At 40.4% G+C, this 18,086-nt stretch overlaps 2 protein-coding genes across 2 annotated transcripts; both read right to left on the reverse strand.

Annotated features, from left to right (window-relative positions):
* On the reverse strand, nt 1-9,291 carry LOC137286124 (uncharacterized). The gene is made up of 12 exons (XM_067817787.1): nt 8,966-9,291; nt 7,741-7,900; nt 6,947-7,117; nt 6,737-6,828; nt 6,237-6,463; nt 5,695-5,948; nt 4,333-4,555; nt 3,934-4,023; nt 3,407-3,618; nt 1,328-1,528; nt 918-1,092; nt 1-225 (listed from the first exon to the last, which is right to left on the reverse strand). Exons 1-12 carry the CDS (start codon nt 9,274-9,276, stop codon nt 110-112), a joined length of 2,232 nt encoding a protein of 743 aa, XP_067673888.1. The 5' UTR covers nt 9,277-9,291; the 3' UTR covers nt 1-109.
* A 1,297-nt stretch (nt 9,292-10,588) lies between these two features.
* On the reverse strand, nt 10,589-17,580 carry LOC137286126 (uncharacterized). The gene is made up of 12 exons (XM_067817789.1): nt 17,152-17,580; nt 16,745-16,904; nt 16,039-16,209; nt 15,731-15,822; nt 15,335-15,561; nt 14,900-15,156; nt 13,213-13,435; nt 12,573-12,662; nt 11,998-12,209; nt 11,692-11,892; nt 11,300-11,474; nt 10,589-10,817 (listed from the first exon to the last, which is right to left on the reverse strand). The coding sequence occupies exons 1-12, from the start codon at nt 17,460-17,462 to the stop codon at nt 10,702-10,704; spliced, it is 2,235 nt and encodes a 744-aa protein (XP_067673890.1). The 5' UTR covers nt 17,463-17,580; the 3' UTR covers nt 10,589-10,701.
* Nucleotides 17,581-18,086: the final 506 nt, after the last annotated feature.

Consider the following 18,086-nt stretch of genomic DNA (forward strand, 5'->3'; position numbering starts at 1 on the left):
TTGAAGGGGCTTTTTTTTTATTACAAGCCTTGACTTACACATCATACAGAATCAGGTGGTGTCTATCACTTTTGCGTTATATGTAAACACACAAGGCAATGTAAAACATTCAATATCGTCCTAAAAATTTTGACCCCACGATGTTGAAGTTAGTGTGGAGAACGTTGGACCTTGTCTGCTTCTTCTGGTTTGGCTGTTGACCTCCAACATAAAGCGTCATCTGTCCTGCAAATCAAACTTTGTCAAGTTAACACAGATAAGTATACCTTCATTTAAAAGATAACATACATCATTGAAATGGGTACCTAGGATTATCCCTGGTGGGTCTGTGATCCATTTCAATAATACTGTGTAGGATAAACAATTTCACATTTGGAAGGTTGTGCCCTTGAACGTCACTATCATGTCAAGCAATAGGGAATATGCCTGTCTTGATCAGACAATCCAGTGACAGGTTATGAGCAAAAAGACAGTGACTAATTTGGTCCTTTCCATTCAGCAGTCGAGTCATCGAGGAGCATTGGTTGTTATCGATTTATTAAGTTGAACCCATCCATAACCTTCGTACAAATGTGAACATGGCTATGACGCTTTTAAACGTACTATTCATTCAACACGGAGAGAAATTACTTAGTAAACTACTTACCCTCCTGACCCGTGAAGGTCCCGGGGTAGAATAGGCCTTCAGCAACCCACGCTTGCCATAAAAGGTGACTATGCTTGTCGTAAGAGGCGACTAACGGGATCGGGTGGTCAGACTAGCTGACTTGGTTGACACATGTCATCGATGTTCATGTTATTGATCACTGGATTGTCTGGTCCAGACTCGATTATTTACAGACCGTCGCCATATAGCTGGAATATTGCTAAGTGCGACGTAAAACTAAACTCACTCACTCGCTCACTCACTCACTTACCCTCCTCCACTGCCCAGCCTGTGCTATCCACCCATATTGCCATACTTTGAACAGAAACGGTGAAATTAACGTTCATCTCTCTATTGGCAGGGATTGTGACTCGGTCGAACCAGGCCAGTTGTAACTTGGGAGTGGGTTGGGTAGCATTCATCCACTGGATGTAGACTTGTATTACCTGGATGAAATATACTGTTCAGCAGCAGATACATACTAATGGTAACTAATTCTTATATTAATATATACAGCAATTTCTGAAACATGAGTCTATGTGGCCCACCAACCAACTCCAACCAACGAAAAAATGTTGAAATGAACCTCACATGAAAGGAAAATCAGTTGAATAATTAGTTCACTGGTAAGACTCAATGAACCAGGGATGCATCGAAAGTGAGTTCGAGGAGTAAACAAACCTCATCTCCATCAATATTCCCGGTGTTGAAGACGGTGGCCATACCATGAAGATCTTGTCCCGCGGTAATTGTTATTGGGCTCTCCAGAAAGACGTAACTAAACTGAGTGTAGGACAACCCATAGCCGTAAGGGTACAGAGGATCTCCTTTGAAGTAGCGATACGTCTTCCCTTCCATTGAATAGTCGGTGATGTTGAAGATCTAGGAAAACGGTTGAAACACATTCTTACTACTGTTAAGGTCTAGCAAAATAAGGTAAGAAGTAATCTAACAGCCATAAAAAGTAAGTCAAGTCAAGCAATTCGTGTTCTTGAACGTTGAAAACCACCCATACAGATTACTAACGACTGTTTGTCAGATATGATTTATGTTACAACGAATTGTTTCAAAACGTATTTAAGGTGCAAAAGCATTTTTAAACGTGAAAACGGTATCTGATAGACACGAATACAGTAGTCTCTTGCACGCCATAAAATCGCACCAAATCATGGTCGAATAGATTCAAATGTCACATTTTCTCATGGTAGCTGCGCAATAATACAGAACACAACGCTATGAATGAGTGACGTCACTTGGCTTCCTAATCACTAATGACCCTCTACCAAAACGTTTCTAAAACATCCTTGCATCCTGAAGGCAATAGTGATAATGCAACTAGAAAGGATCACAGAAAATTGATTAACACTCATCATTTGCAGGTTGTTGTCATCAGAAAATTGTTTTGAATATCTCTGCACATAAGGAATCTGTACTTGTGTAATAGTTTACCCCAAGTTATCATATGTACCGGAGTGAGTGAGTGAGTTAAGTTTATCCAGCCATATGACGGCGGTCTGTAAATAATCGAGCATGGATCAGACAATCCAGTGACCAACAACATGAGCATCGATCTTCGCCATTGGGAGCCGATGACAGGTGTCAACCAGGTAAGCGTGCCTGACCACCCGATCCCATTAGCCGTTTTTGCCAAGCATGGGTTGCTGAAGGCCTATTCTACCCCAGGACCTTCACGGGTCATCCTATGTACCGGAGCCAGAATTACTGAGTGTGTGTAATTAGGTGTTTGAATGTGACATTGCTGAGATTACTTTCACTATCAAGGGGGGGACATCTTTTCGCTGGGATGCAACCCGGTCATTTTCCCGAGCCAGAAACTACCGTTTGAAATGTTAAGGACTTTACGCAGTTGTCAGTGTGAAATGGGAGTTGATTACATCGTGTATGCTATGTAGACATGGACTTACCATGTGTCGGGAAAATATCTATAGGGGCCGTCCATAATTTATCACCGGAGGGGGGGGAGGTGTTTTTGTACATAGCATGCCTATGAGGAGCAAACCTCATCGCCCCCCCCCTCCCCTAGTGATAAATTATGAACGGTCCCTAAAAGCAATGACTTTTATGTAAATTGTGAATATTCCTTGTACATGTTCGATTAAACAGAAAGGACGTGTGTCGATATCATTTGATAACATTGATAACATAATTGTTTACACAGATATCACTGATTGTTCGAGCCATTTAGAATTCATGACTAGAATCAAACGTTTAAATAAAGGAAATAGCTAGGTTCATGCTATATTTATTCCGTGTGTTTCATTGTTTAAAGACCTGTTTAGACTTTCAGTAGTGAAAATAACACATGTGAAGGGGGTTTGGGGCACGAGGAACATGTTGCTGTTTAGGTGAAGTAACTTATCAATGAATCAGGAAATATGTATGTCATAATTTGACCTTAACTCATCACCATGGAACAGCCAATCATGAGATGAGAAATCTATCTCACACATAGTGTGATACCAGATTTCGGTGTTCTCACCCACGGGTGTGTAAGAAATATAGCGGGTCACTATTAAAGAAACTTAAGAAACAACTGTTTTTATTTCTTGAATGCCACGCTTCAGTACTTATTTTGGTTTTCTCATGCCAACGTGACAACGATGCAAGTATCTGTATCGAATTGTACTCAGTAGCAGAAAGAAGCTATATCCATTACGTTTGTTACATATTGCACATCCCAGCATTTAAAATGCCAGTCAAAGAGACTTTGCACGTCATCCGGTACACCCATATCCTAACCTGATCCTCTGAGGCGGGCCATGTAGCCGGTAGTCTACCAGCAGGATTCGAACCTGGACCTTCGTTAATCATCACACGCCTCAGTGCCTCCCCTGTTGCCTGTGCTGGGAAGAAACATTCCATGATCGCGGCGATGTCGGCGCTTTGATCTGCCCAGGTCATGTTTAGGGCTCCGGCGTTGAACAGTAGGAGAATTACGGGGGTCCCATTTCCTGCAGACACCACAACAATAGCCATGTCAAACATACATAGACGCATAAAAGATATGAAAACTGCTCATATGGTACGACCTGCCTTTCTTTAGTAGGTCAAAGTCGTAATAACAGCATCAGTCGTGGAGGACGCATAGGGCATTCGTGAGAACAAATGCATCACAGAAATAACTTTTACGTTACTTTTTGCATTTGTTCAAGATCAGTATGTTAGGACCTAGAAAATATGTTATGCAGACTGTACTTACAGACAAACTATGTGATGTGAGAAAGTTTTAATCTCAAGGAATATGAAGGATAACATTAGATGCCTACTGTTTGCAGCCACGTCTTGAAGCAGCTGCAGTTGATAGCCGGGGAGACTGATGTTGTAGCGATCTCTGCTCTCGGATTCAATCGTCCGCCCTGAAGTAAGCAAGCGAACCAGTGCACGAGTAAATATTTGCAAACTAACTACCATTACAGTAATCGAGTCAGACTTTGGTGGTAGGTGACGGAAACTTTTCAGGTTTGTCTGTTGTTTAACACCACATTCAGCAATATTCCAGATATATTATCTGTAAATAATCGAGTCTGGAAGACAATTCAGTGATCAGCAGCAAGATCATCGATCTACACAAGTGGGAAACGGTGACATGTATCAGCCAGATCGACATTTCGGGTCAGTGTCTCAGTAACAGTAGCTCTGTTGAACGTCATGATGGTCCGACCTACCTGTTCCAAGACATACAAATATAACTTCTGTCATGGCAACGGCCGTCTTGATGGACACGGCATCATACTGTTTACAGGCAGTGTCGTTGCATCCGGATGCGTAGTTGACAGACTGGGCCAGTTTATGAAGTCCTTGCAGAGGTGTTTGTACAAATTTGGGGACTGTATTAGGCGCATAATTTCCAAACAAAAGATATGAATTATTTGCCATCGGCCCAACAACCTGAAAAAATATGTCACAGCCGGAATCAAACAAAAGACAGGTTGCAAAAGGTGTTTGCAGAAAGTTTAAATATCTTTTTCATAATTTCTTTTCATTCACATCGAGAGCTTTCCTAGCCATTAAATATTAATGTAAAATGTATGTTGTTTACTGTTTACATTTAACACAATGGCTGCTAAATCATCATTTGTACAAAAAACATTCAAATATAACTTCGAGAGAGAGAAATAATACTGAAATGTCAGATGAGCATAGTCCCCACGCAACAGATGGAAATAACTGGCTATGGGTCCAACAATCTGGGAAGACAAAAGTAACAGTCGAAGCTTTTTAGAAGGATTATAAAATGAAGAAAGTTTTTCCCTCTTTTGCCAACCGCATTTTCTTTCAAGGCGGTTGTAAATATAATTAGCCATTGTGATCCATCATGTCAGATCCATCATGTCAGATCCATCATGTCAGATCCATCATGTCATCACGTTGATGATCAGATATGATATACTTCCATAGTACTACAGTCAGTGTCTATTTTACCGTCAGATGATTCATAATTAATGTGCATCATAGGACGTTTCAAATCATATCTCGACTGATATGACTCACAAAACATTACATCTTAAACACATAATTTCGGACCGATTTTAGTTCAAATATTTACTGAGCAATACTTCAGACACATATCAAGGAACTAGTTACCTATAATTTCCCAGCACTAGTTGATAGTAAAATCTCGAGTACACAAGTGTCATGATGTATGCTGTATTAGTGCAACAGTATTGCTTATTTGAAAAGGCCCTACATATTTACACTGTAACACGAAATTCGAATGTCTGTATTAAATGCACACTCATTGGTGTTAGCAAAGACATTGAAAGCACTGTCATTGAGTGGGGGCAGAATAGTTGATTATTTTGTTGTTTTGGCAGCATAAGTAGTAGACAAACTTTGTCCCTAACACATTAAATAGACTCTCGTAGTCGCATTTCTGCCCGAATATAGCAAGTTATAACAGACCAACAATGGTTGTGTGTGGGAATAAGGGGAAAATATGTAATTTGTATCTTATCATTGACAAACGGAATAAAGTATATGTTCATGTGCTTATCAGCAAAATATTATTGTACTTTTGCTATACTCACAGCAATCCTGTCAAACGTGTCTTGCTTCAATGGTAATACCGGGCCTTCGTTCTTCAACAATACGAAGGTCTTCATGGCTGCGTCGATCGCAAGCATCTGGTGAGCCTCGCTTTCGATGACAGAGAGGTCAAGTTTTGAATAGGGGTTCATTTCCGGGGGATCAAACTCGCCTAACCTCATGCGGGTATAGAACAAGGGTTTAACCATGTCTCTGACCTTTCCCTCTGTAAGCTTGCCTTGACTTATTGCATCAACTGGAAGGTAATTAAATGTGTGATGCACAATATGATAGTGAGACAGCTAGGCGAAGTAGTTCTTTCAAGAGCAAAGATAAGAGTTCGCTGCGCATTTGATACTTGTGGAAAGAAAAACAAACGATGCTAATTAGTCCTATTTGTGCTACCAAACAGCGTTAAATAAATACTATATTAGTATGTGTTTTATTATTTGTAATATGTAATGCAATCCTAGTACAATGCCATCTTAGTACGATATACGACACGATATATCATAATATAAACATTTATGTCAAATGCCATTACCAATTGAAAAGTATGCAAGGTTGTCCTCCGGCCCTGCTAATTCTAAGTTGCATCCAGCGTTTACACAGTCAGCAGCGACGTCCACATAGTTATCGGCGTAGTGGTGACCACGCTGAACGTTCTCAATTGCGTTCTCGTCGCTGACGACGTAACCTGTGAAACCCCATTCCTCTCGCAGGATGTCGTTGAGGAGTTGTTTACTGGCACACGTCGGCACGCCATTCATGCTGTATGATTAACTTTGAATATATAATTTACATACGTTTTACATACGTTGAATGAAGCCGGGAGATTATTCTCTTCTTCTGTACTATCATCGGTTTTAATTTCATAATTATGTTCTGGGTGTTTTTTCTTTCATAATACGAATTTAAGCTGGTATTTGCTTTTGTTTCCTTTCTTATCATATCATATTTCATCTTAAGTGGCCACTGTATTGTCCTTAAATAATTTTAGCTTAGCATGATAATGTTTAATCCTTAATTTATTGCGTAATTTACCTGTTGTAGCTACACATGATGCTGTATGTTCCAGCATTGACACAGGCTCTGAACGCCGGAAGGAAGGTCGTTCGAAGGTCACGCTCGCTTACCTGAGTGTGCAATAAACTACAATATATTGGGTGCAAAACGAATTTAGAGCCTGAATTTCATTCTTGAATTTGACATACACTGTCAGTTTGGTCAGATGCTACGTGATGGTGGCTTTACCTTGGCATCAAACTTTAGTCTGCTGATGGGTATATCTTCTGGTCCGTCATAAGCTGTAAAGTGTTTACATCCGGCGTTTGCGCGCACATAGCGCGTGTCGTTGCCCTGTAGTCCTTGGATGAAGCTAGTTGCTAGAATACTGGTCAGGAAAGGATCTTCACCGTATGTTTCCTATAAATGAATGAATAAAAAGGAAGTCCGCTGAAAATATTAAAATCAGGTATCCATTAAGAAAGTATATATATTGATTCATAATAGACATCAGACTCAAACTAAATTCTCGAAAGTGTACAAAATCCTGTCCGCATTCTGTGCATTGATTATTGAACTGGCTAACTGGCGAAGTAATAGTACAGAAGTTGCAAAGATCTAATTGAGGTTAAACGTGTGTATTGCATTTCTCCAGTCTTTGAAAAGATATTTAGGTTTGACTTCAGAAATGATACAGGCACCTTATTCGTTCTATTTGAATACATCGTTAATTACACTGATTTCCAGATATGTACAAGTCAGTGTAATATAGGGCGGTGGGGTAGTCTAGTGGTTCGTCACGTCGGAGACCCGGGTTCGATTCCCCACATGGGTACAATGTGTGAACCCCTTTTTCTGGTGTCTCCCGCCGTGATATTGCTGGAATATTGCTAAGAGTGGCGTAAAACTAAATACAATCTATCACTATCTTTGTAATAAAATTATAAAGCAGTTCTTATAAAAAATATCCACATATGAGCTTTTCGACAAACGTTCACACTTTCTACGTTAACCGTTGATACTTTTCCGTGTCTACTACTCACTTGGATTCTGCCCCACCTGGGGTCCCTGACAATGTTGATAACAGGACTGAAACAGCTTACGCCCTTGTGTGTTCCATACACGCCATCTCCACTGAAGTTATTGAATTTAGCCCTGACTTCTACTCCAGTTGCCTCTGCTATTTGGAAAACCAGAAGAGGGCTGAAACAACGAAGACATTGTGTACATCCCAAAATAAATAAATAAAATAAATAAAAGTGGGTTGTGGGGGATGATGTATGAGTCAATGTGAGTGTATTTGTGCACATGTGTTTGCGTGTGATGTCATATGTTGCACAGCATCCGTTCCGTTGAGTGCACAATAGGACACTTGTCCAATGCCTTTTTGATGGTGATTGAAGTCAGGTAAAAGTAGCCATCAAACTTGTGAGTTAATATCTGTTTTCTGGGTTCGAAATTTCCAGTCCTTCACTATCAATTGTGTTGAAAGACTCACTGGTTATAAGTTGGCACCAAATCGTGTGTGCTTCGTGTAATCATAGCTTTCGGCCGTACACAAAGTACGCAGTCTAGACTACCAGTTGTCCGACTTTCATTTTTGTGGAAGTCGCGGTTAGGCGGCTGACTTTGTGTGCTGGCGATTAGGTGCCAGACTCTGAGGGGCGGGTTCGAATCCCGGATGGGACTCAACCAAAAGAATACTAGAATTTGTACTTTACTGAGAAAGTGAAATCCCAAATATGACATATGTTGCATTTGACCACTTTCTAAATGGCATCGTGTAATCCACACACTGAAGTACATGGAGGTGTATTATTGCATTATAATCCCTTTTGATATAACAGCAGAATATAAGTAACGATTAGCATTGCATGTGCAACTTAGAATGAAAAGACGACTGTCTATACACCTAAAGTATTCCTTTATGGCTACAGTCTCTGCAGCATATGCCATTGGTACCAAGAACATTGTCTCTTCCCTTCGTCCCCCCCTCCCCCCCCCACACACACACCCTTAGCCACCCACATGCACACGCACATACACACATACTATCAGTCAACTGCCTTGAGGACAATTTGTCATTACTGACGGAACGACACCACATGGAAAGTATTTGTAGAGGTGTTTAAAGCTCTTTGCACACATTGCCTTGAAAATATTCATTTTACTGCAAAGACAAGTGTAAGATATTTGTTAGTAAGTGCAGCTACCAAGTATTTCTGATCACTTGCTTTACACACATTGCCTTAAAAACATTAGACATACCTAAACGAAGCAGCAAGACCTAGAGCTTGGGGAAATCCTGTAGCATTGCCTGCCTCCGCGTCACCTCTCAGACATTCTGTGTTCCAAGAGTATGGCTTGATACCCAGTCGGGGGATAGCAGGTGTCCCATCTTTAGCCGCTCCACCCCTCGCCATCTGATACTGGATCTCTTCTAGGGAGAGACGACCGACCAGATCATCCACTCGGTCACTCCAAGAGAGTGAGGTGTTTCTGAAGGGGAAGTCTGTTAGCCCCTGGGATAGCGCAATGCACAAGGTACAAAGGAGGACATTCACCGCACCTGCTGCCATGGCGTCAGTAGCGACTGATTTAAGGTATGTAAACGCAGACTCGTCCTATATCTTCAACTGTCTGATAGTGATCGGGGAATTTGCTTGTGCAACATAATACTTATCATAGATCGTCTGACACTGACATGGAGTTCAGTGTACATGCAAATTTAAATCTTAATGTCACAGACAGGACACAGGTTCATTCCGTGTACTGTGCGGTGGGGTAGAATTGTGGCTTACGGGTTCGCTCGTCACGCTAAAGGCATGGGTTTAGTTCCCTACATTAGCACAATGTGTGCGAAACCCATGTCTGTTGACCCCTGCCATGATATTGCTGGAATGTTGCTAAAAGCGGTTAAAAACCAAATTCACTCACTATCATCCATTCCGTGTACTCTAAAGATCGGAAATATGACATTGTAATGAAAGGTTGTTTGAGTGCAATGTTCCACAATGATGAGCTATCCATCAGTAGATATTATTGTATCCAGGCTCTGGTTGGTTCACTGTTAATGTAATTAACAGTTAAAACTATCTAGTATTCAGTACTAGTATTAAGGACGGGCATATTGTCCGGTAACGATGAAAAAGGATCAAAATAGGGCAACCCCAAATCAAAAGTCTCAGGTAAGATTAACTGCTTTAGGGTTTTTACGACAGCTTGCTTTCAAAGTAATCTCTGAAGTTATTCACGGAAGCATATGTTATATGCCACGCTCTAAAAATCGATAAACGTTCCAATTCTGAACACATGTACATATAGGGAAACTGACTGTGTGAGAGACATGGCTTTTGGCCTCTTTACCACTTATCAATTCCGACAAAAAGACCTAATTCCAGGGGTATTTGCCACAGAGAGACTCTGGTAATGTAACCCTATCTATTACACACTCCACCGCATATCGGAATAACTTTGTAACATTTGGATGCTTCAAATTCCAAAGGCAAAAATCCCGTGTCAATTCTGGATTAGAATAAGGACCACCAACGGTGAACTTGACGAATGAGGTTATAAAATGGGTTGAAAACGTGAATCTTCACCGTGAAGACTTATCATCCACAAAATACTTTCACTGGAATTGAATGACGCGGCTTTGACCAAAAACCAACTCGTGGATCCTACATTACCATAATTCCCGCTGATATTCTTGTATGGAATTGGCCTTGATCAGTTCATTTGTTCCCACAAATAAATATGTTATTTATATTTGGTGACGGTTGATCCTCATGTTAAGAATCTATCTACAGATTTGTTAATCATCGTTCCGTTCGTACGTAAATAATCTTTACGGTTTCATATCATTACAGTTATTGGATATAAAACAAATCGTTTTCCATATTTAAGGGTCTATTTTCACATGTTTCGACATGCTTATCCTACAAAAAAGGTCATCCTTATCTTCGTTGAGTTATATGTAACTGCGCATAGCAATATACAGTATTTTAATATCGTCCCAAAAATTTCGATCCCACGATCTTGTAGCTAGTACGAAGCACGTTGGAATTTGTCTGCCTCTTCTGGTTTGGCTGTTGTCCTCCAACATAAAGCACCATCTGTCCTGCAAATCAAATTGTGTCAAAGTAACGCAGATAAGTATACGTTCGTTTAAAAAATAACATCCAACAGTGAAATGGGTACCAAAGATTATCTCAACTGAGTCTCTAATCCATTTCAAGAATACATGTAGCATAAAGGCTGCGACATTTGGAAGGTCGACACGCGTCACTGGAATAGTCATTACACCTGAAAGGATTTGATACATATGTTGATTTAAACTGGTTGATTGGTTGAGAGAGGCCTGGAACGCCACTTTCATGTAAAGCATAGGGCATAAGACCAGACAATCCGGTGACAGGTTATCAGCAACAAGGACAGTGACTTATTTGCCCCTTTCCATCCAGTCATCGAGTCATCGAGGAGCATTGATATCGACCTATTCCAACCTATCCATAACCTTCGTAAAAATGTGAACATGGATTTGACGCTTTTAAACGTATTATTCAGTCACCACAGTGACAAAGTACTTAGTAAACTACTTACCCTCCTCAATTTTCCAGCCTTTGTTGTCCACCCACACAGCCATACTTTCAGCAGAAACAGTGAAATTAACGTTCATGTCTCCATTGGCAGGGATTGTGACTCGGTCGAACCAGGCCAGTTGTAACTTGGGAGTGGGTTGTGTGGCATTCATCCACTGTAGGTAGACTTGTATAACCTGGATAAAATATACTATTCTGCAGCAGATACATACTAATGGTAACTGATTCTTATTTTCATACATACAGCGTTGGCTCAAACATGAGTCTATGTGGCCCTCCAACCAACTCCAACCAACGAAAGAATGCTCATATGAACCTCACATGAAGGGACCACCAGTTTAATAACTAGTTCACTGGTAATACACTGAAAGTGAGTTCGAGGAGTAAACAAACCTCATCTCCATCAATATTCCCGATGTTGCTGACGGTGGTCATGCCATGAAGATCTTGTCCTGCCGTGATTGTTATTGGGCTCTCCAGAAAGACATAACTAAACTGAGTGTAGGACAACCCGTAGCCGTAAGGATACAGAGGATCTCCTTTGAAGTAGCGATACGTCTTCCCTTCCATTGAATAGTCGGTGATGTTGAAAATCTAGGAAAACAAATTAAACGCATTCTTACTACCGTTAAATAAGACTTGCAAAGCTGACATGTTTAGCCAGAGAGGTCTATACTCCATGGGCCACTTTACAATTACCTGATCTTCTGAGGCGGGCCATGTCACCGGAAGTCTGCCAGCAGGATTCGATCCTGGACCGTCGTTAATCATCACACGTCTCAATGCATCCCCAACTGCCTGAGCTGGGAAGAAACATTCCAAAATGGCGGCGATGTCGGAGCTTTGATCAGCCCATGTTATGTTTAGGGCTCCAGCGTTAAAGAGCAGGAGAACCACTGGGGTCCCATTTCCTGTGGACAGAAAAAACAGTGCTCATCTTGAATTGACGGTTTATGTGAAATACTTGTTACGAGATACTTGCAAGAGATGAAGTCAGCTGATCAGGCAATATTAACTGCGTGTTTGTAGGTTGTAATTGTACCATAAAACATCAAACATCAAACACCAACCCTTTGCTCCTTAAGGTCATAAAAACAAGAATTAAATTACTCTGGTAGTAGTCTATCAACATTACCATGTAAGGCTACACCTTCAAACATTATATCCTTCATGAAACTAGAACCTGGGTCTTCTTCGAATTTAGCAGGATTTAGTGAATATAGACGTAGCGCTTATCACTACCAAGACAAGTAACATTTACGGTGTCTACTGACTGTTGGCAGCAACGTCTTGAAGCAGCTGTAGTTGATACCCGGGGAGGTTGATGTCGTAGCGATCGTTACCTTCGGATTCAATCGTTCGTCCTGAAGTATGCGCCAATGTGAGATACACAATGAGGAGTAGAAATGATGGATTCATTGTGGAATGTACACGAGGAAATTATCTGTTCGCCTCTTGTCTAAGACAATGCCACGGTAACCTAAACCTTGATCTAATTAATGTTAAACATATGAGAGATCGAGTCATTGAAGACAGATAAGATTTAGGGATAGATTACATGATGTTTTGAAGATGGAGGCACATAGATTCTGGTTGGTTGGTTGGTTGTTTCCACCTATTCCACCTATATGACGGCGGTCTGTAAATAATCGAGTCTGGACCAGACAATCTAGTGGTCAACAGCATGAACATCGATCTACGCAACTGGAATATGATGACGTGTGTCAACCAAGTCAGTTAGGCAGTTAGTCGCCTCTTACGATAAGCGTGTCAGTGGGTTACTCAAGACCAATTCTAACCCGGATCTTCACTGGTGGATCCTATTCTGGGAGGAATAAATCTTCAGTAACAATGCTTGGTATGTATAACCTCAATATTCCCTGACGTGTGTGATCTCATAATAGTTCTACTTACCTGTTCCAAGACATACAAATATAACTTCTGTCATGGCAACTGCCTTCTTGATGGATTCGGCATCATAATGCTTACAGAAAGATTCATCACAGCCGGCTGCATAGTTGACAGACTGCGCCAGTTTAGCCAGTCCTTGCAGAGGTGTTTGTACAAAAGTGTGGAATGTTTCAGGTGGATAATCCCCAAACATGAGAAATGAATTATTGGCCATTGGTCCAACAACCTGGAAAGAAACATGCACAGCCTGAATCATACAAAATATGCAAACGTTTTGCAGACATTTTAAATTAGTTTCTTTTGATTTCTCTTGACTGCGGGTCAATGCATACAACTATTAATGTAATCTGTTGTGTAACGTTTCCATTGAACACAGTACCTGCTAAAGCAACATTTTCAAAATCATACAAATATATCCTCTGTTCAAAAATGTTACACGAAATATATTTAGGAGTAAATACATATGTCATGTCCATTATTCATATTTAGATAATATATGACACATCGAATATTCATTTCCCTAGAACAAATTATGACCATAATATTCCTCAGTCTAGAAGCTTTCTCTACATATATATAGAAAGGTTGTTCTCTTTTCATCATATGCGGTGTGTGGAGAGCATCTTTCACTGTGGGTCCTTAGCTATGTTTTGTTTTAGAAACTTGCCATTGTCGCGTCGAATGAGTGAGTTTTCATTTAACTATACATCAGCAATATTTCAGACAAATCGTGACGAGAAATATCTAGTGTATATCAATATGAAAATCGGTAAAGTTAGAACGTAAAAAACTGTCATCGAAGGACAGTAAAAATACTAGAGTATCACTTGTTGCATTGAGATCAGTGTTATCAACGCTTTCTTAATTTGTTTACTTACAGATATTTTATAACATTACTGTCATTGCTGATTAGTTTGTACTGTCAATAAGAACATTCTTTTTCGACCATCGTTATTCTTTGTGGTGGTTTGAAAATTATTGTATTTTTCAATGCAATTGTTAGCTGTACAATATTTCTTAATTGTAAGTTTAATTGTTTTACTGGTTTCTGTTTCCTACATATTCCAGGTTTTGTTTTAACACATACATTCAATCATTTGGCAAGTAACAGCAATGATCCCGGATATTCAGTGGAATGGGATGCGACTGGTGCGGTGATCTCACATGAATAGAGTGGAAGCTGTCTAAACCGGCACCAATTGGGACTGAAGGAACAATCCGGTGCTGGATTGTAGAGATGATGATAAGTGTCCAGTCTGTGGATTGTTTGCCGGTATGGGCAACTTGCCGGGTTGGACAGATGCCGGTTTGGACATTTTATATAAAACATTATATATAAAGCTTTAAACGAAGTCTAAGAGTTTTACGTTGTTATTTCTCAACAACATATCTAACATGACATTGGAGTGTGTAGAGCATCGTCATGGTAGGTCAGCATAAAGTTGGCAAATACAGTACATGTGAAACTTTTTCATGTTTTAGGACTGCAGTCACGTTATCACGCCACACTGTTTACTTTGGCTTCAAAGATGCGGCCAAACGGTCGGAAAGAAATACTTTTAAACGTTCTGATGTTCCAAACAGTCGGTTTTCCTTATATGCCTGCCTAAATGTATTGTCTTAAATGTGATGCTACTGTAAACGCATAGAGAGAAGTACTTCCCTGTGTATGCCGTTTTGTTATACTCACAGCAATCTTGTCGAAATGTGTCGATTTCTTCAGTGGTAATGTGTTCCCGTCGTTCTTCAACAATACAAAGCTCTTCATGGCAGCCTCGATTGCAAGCACCTGGTGAGCCTCACTTTCAATCACAGAGAGATCGAGTTTGGAATAGGGATTCATTTCCGGGGGATCAAACTCGCCCAGTCTCATTCGTGTGTAGAACAAGGGTTTGGCCATTTCCCTGATCTTTTCCTCAGTGAGCTTGCCTTGATTTATTGCATCGACTAAAAGAAAGGACAGTTTGAACTGATATTTTTTCAAATAGTATTACGAATTACACATTATGACTACATACTTAGTTCGTGTATAAATTCAATTGTCAAACGCGTGTCATCATTTCCAATATACTCCTGTCCAATGTACAATATCAATGTATTGAGATGATATATCATAGGGAATTACCTATTGACAGGTATGCAAGATTTTGATCTTCTTCATTTAATTCCAAGTTGCATCCAGCGTTTACACAGTCAGAGACGACGTCCACATAGTTGTCGGCGTAGTGGTGACCGCGTTGAACGTTCTCGACGGCGGTGTCGTCGCTGACGACGTAACCTGTGAAACCCCACTCCTCTCGCAGGATGTCGTTGAGGAGTTGTTTACTGGCACACGTCGGCACGCCATTCAAGCTTTATACGCCACCAAAAGATAACCAGAGAATAAATATAACCTCTGAGCTATTGTAGATTGATTTGGAACCGGTATACCCCTCTTTGGTTAACGTGAAACGTGAAACTGTATGTTCCCCTTTGACTCAACTATTGCATCTACACAAGATTACTGATGTCTCTGACTTACCTATTGCAGCTACACATGAAACTATATGTTCCAGCTTTGACACAGGCTCTGAAGGCAGGAAGGAAGGTCGTTCGAAGGTCACGCTCGCTTACCTAGAATAGCAATTATATTACGCTTAAGACATTTTTCTGCGCACCTATTCTAAACTAGGCTTGTAAAGACGGTTGAAATATTGTGAAGATAATTTAAAATTTAATCGTTGAAAACTGAAAACTTGAAATCGTTAAAGTTAAACATGTGTTTGCTACACTGATTAATCTCCGACGGAATTTCATGTAAACGCTTATGTAACCTGATGGCGTGTTTACCTTGGCATCAAACACGATCCGGTTGATGGGTATATTCTCCGGGCCCGCATACGCTGCAAAATGTTTGCATCCGGCGTTTGCGCGCACATAGCGCGTGTCGTTGCCCTGTAGTCCCTTGATGAAGCTGGTAGCGAGAACACCGCTCTGGAAAGGGTCTTCCCCGTATGTTTCCTGTTGATCCAGTGTGCACGAGGTGAACAAGGTTTGTTCCAAACATTCAAAATCACATGTCCACCAAGGACATTCATCTCGCTTCATCACTGACTCGCGAATTCCTGTTTCCTTCGAGTGAGTATACATTTTATTCTCTAATTAGCTTATATAGAGTGGTAAGTTCACAAGAACATATCGTTCATAACGTTTCATTACATTGACCACTCCAGAACTGGAATGTCATGGTAGGAATAGAAAACATACAAACTGAAAAATTACAATTATTTTTCATAACAAACATGCCAACGATTTTTCATTTGAAACTGTACACACATTAAATAATAATCGGGAAACCTTGAAACATTTAACATACAATTAAACACTTTGGATAGTCGTCCGGAATATCAATATTCTCTTGTATGTCACTATTTTACGTGCTCATGTTACATATGACATGACAACTTGTGGTTGAAATCTAGCTTACTCTGATTAAGACTGACGTGAAATTATTACGCTAATAACATTTTGAAAGAATTCCTCGCTTACTACTCACTTGAATTCTGCCCCATCTGGGATCCCTGACAATGTTGACGACAGGGCTGAAGCAGCTTACGCCCATGTGTCTTGCTTGGAGGCCATGTTGGCTGTAGTTGTTGAATTTAGCCCTGACTTCTACACCAGTTGCCTCCGCTATTTGAAATATTAACCTGGGACTGCAATAGGAAAATAGCATTTACTTTTAGGACCACATTTGGCACTCTCATTTAGAGGAAGGTAAAATAGGTAATTTTGGTTGCAGATGCAGTGCACATTACAGGTTGCGACTCTGTCACTTAATGTATTGTTTTAGAATTAGTATACCACCCCTCACAAATTGGTAGACATTGTTTGAGGGTAAATTCCCAATATTGACGAAATGTATTCCATCGGGGAAAAGATCTTAATAACCATCAAGCGTACCTAAACGAAGCAGCAAGACCCAGAGCCTGGGGAAATCCTGTTGCATTGCCTGCCCCAACGTCACCTCTCAGACATTCTGTGTTCCATGAGTATGGCTTGATACCCAGTCGAGGGATAGGAGGAGTACCATCATTAACTGCTCCGCCTCTCGCCATCTGATATTGGATCTCCTCAATGGAGAGACGACCTACCAGATCATCCACACGAGCACTCCAGGATAGTGAAGTGTTTCTGAAAGGGAAGTCAGCCAGCCCATGGCAAAGGGCAACACATAAGATCCAAGAAAGGGTGGTCCAAGCAATTGTTGCCATGGTATAAGCGACGATTGATGCAAGCTGTATGTACAGGCATACGCATACACGACCTTCTCCTTCAACCGTGCTAGATTTACTATATTATCATTTATCTTTCTGACACTGATAGAGAGATGTGGGGCTTGATTTTCCATAATCATATATGTCAAGGGCAAGACAGGTGATCACACTCCGAAGATATGAGTAATCTTAGATTACATGGATGATGAATAATGACCGATTTCAGCTGTTTCTCAACATGAGGTACTCTGGACACTGGTTTATTCATTCACTGCTGAGGAAAAATTCAAATCCAAGTTGATCAATAAGTTGATCAGAAATATATACGTAAAATAATCGGTTTAAAACCAACATACAACAAGGATATGTAACTAACAATTAGGAAGGTTTACCTAACATTTGAATTTCAACAGAATAATTATAACCATTGTACAAAACCAGAGTGACAGATCGTTTTCATCTTTCAAGGCAGATTAGACTTTCCTTTCTCTAAGGTGATGTTAACAGGATTTCAAAACACATTCTTCATCTGTTTTAAACGGCATAAGAATAATTACACCATGCCTTTGCAAAACATTTTTTAAAGCAGCCGGAAGTCTTTTCTGCCTTACTTTCTTATCA

The sequence above is a fragment of the Haliotis asinina genome, chromosome 6 (genome assembly GCF_037392515.1).
Source record: "Haliotis asinina isolate JCU_RB_2024 chromosome 6, JCU_Hal_asi_v2, whole genome shotgun sequence".
NCBI lineage: Eukaryota > Metazoa > Mollusca > Gastropoda > Lepetellida > Haliotidae > Haliotis > Haliotis asinina.

Coding starts and splice junctions, on each gene's coding strand:
- LOC137286124 (XM_067817787.1), bottom strand. CDS start 9,276: ATGGCAGCAGGTGCGGTGAATGTCCTCCTTTGTACCTTGTGCATTGCG. Junction 6,464..6,736: donor ATCATGTGTAGCTACAACAG/GTAAATTACGCA, acceptor TTAATCATACAG/CATGAATGGCGTGCCGACGT. Junction 4,556..5,694: donor ACACGTTTGACAGGATTGCT/GTGAGTATAGCA, acceptor ATATTTTTTCAG/GTTGTTGGGCCGATGGCAAA.
- LOC137286126 (XM_067817789.1), bottom strand. CDS start 17,462: ATGGCAACAATTGCTTGGACCACCCTTTCTTGGATCTTATGTGTTGCC. Junction 15,157..15,334: donor TCTTGCATACCTGTCAATAG/GTAATTCCCTAT, acceptor CCTTTCTTTTAG/TCGATGCAATAAATCAAGGC. Junction 13,436..14,899: donor CACATTTCGACAAGATTGCT/GTGAGTATAACA, acceptor GTTTCTTTCCAG/GTTGTTGGACCAATGGCCAA.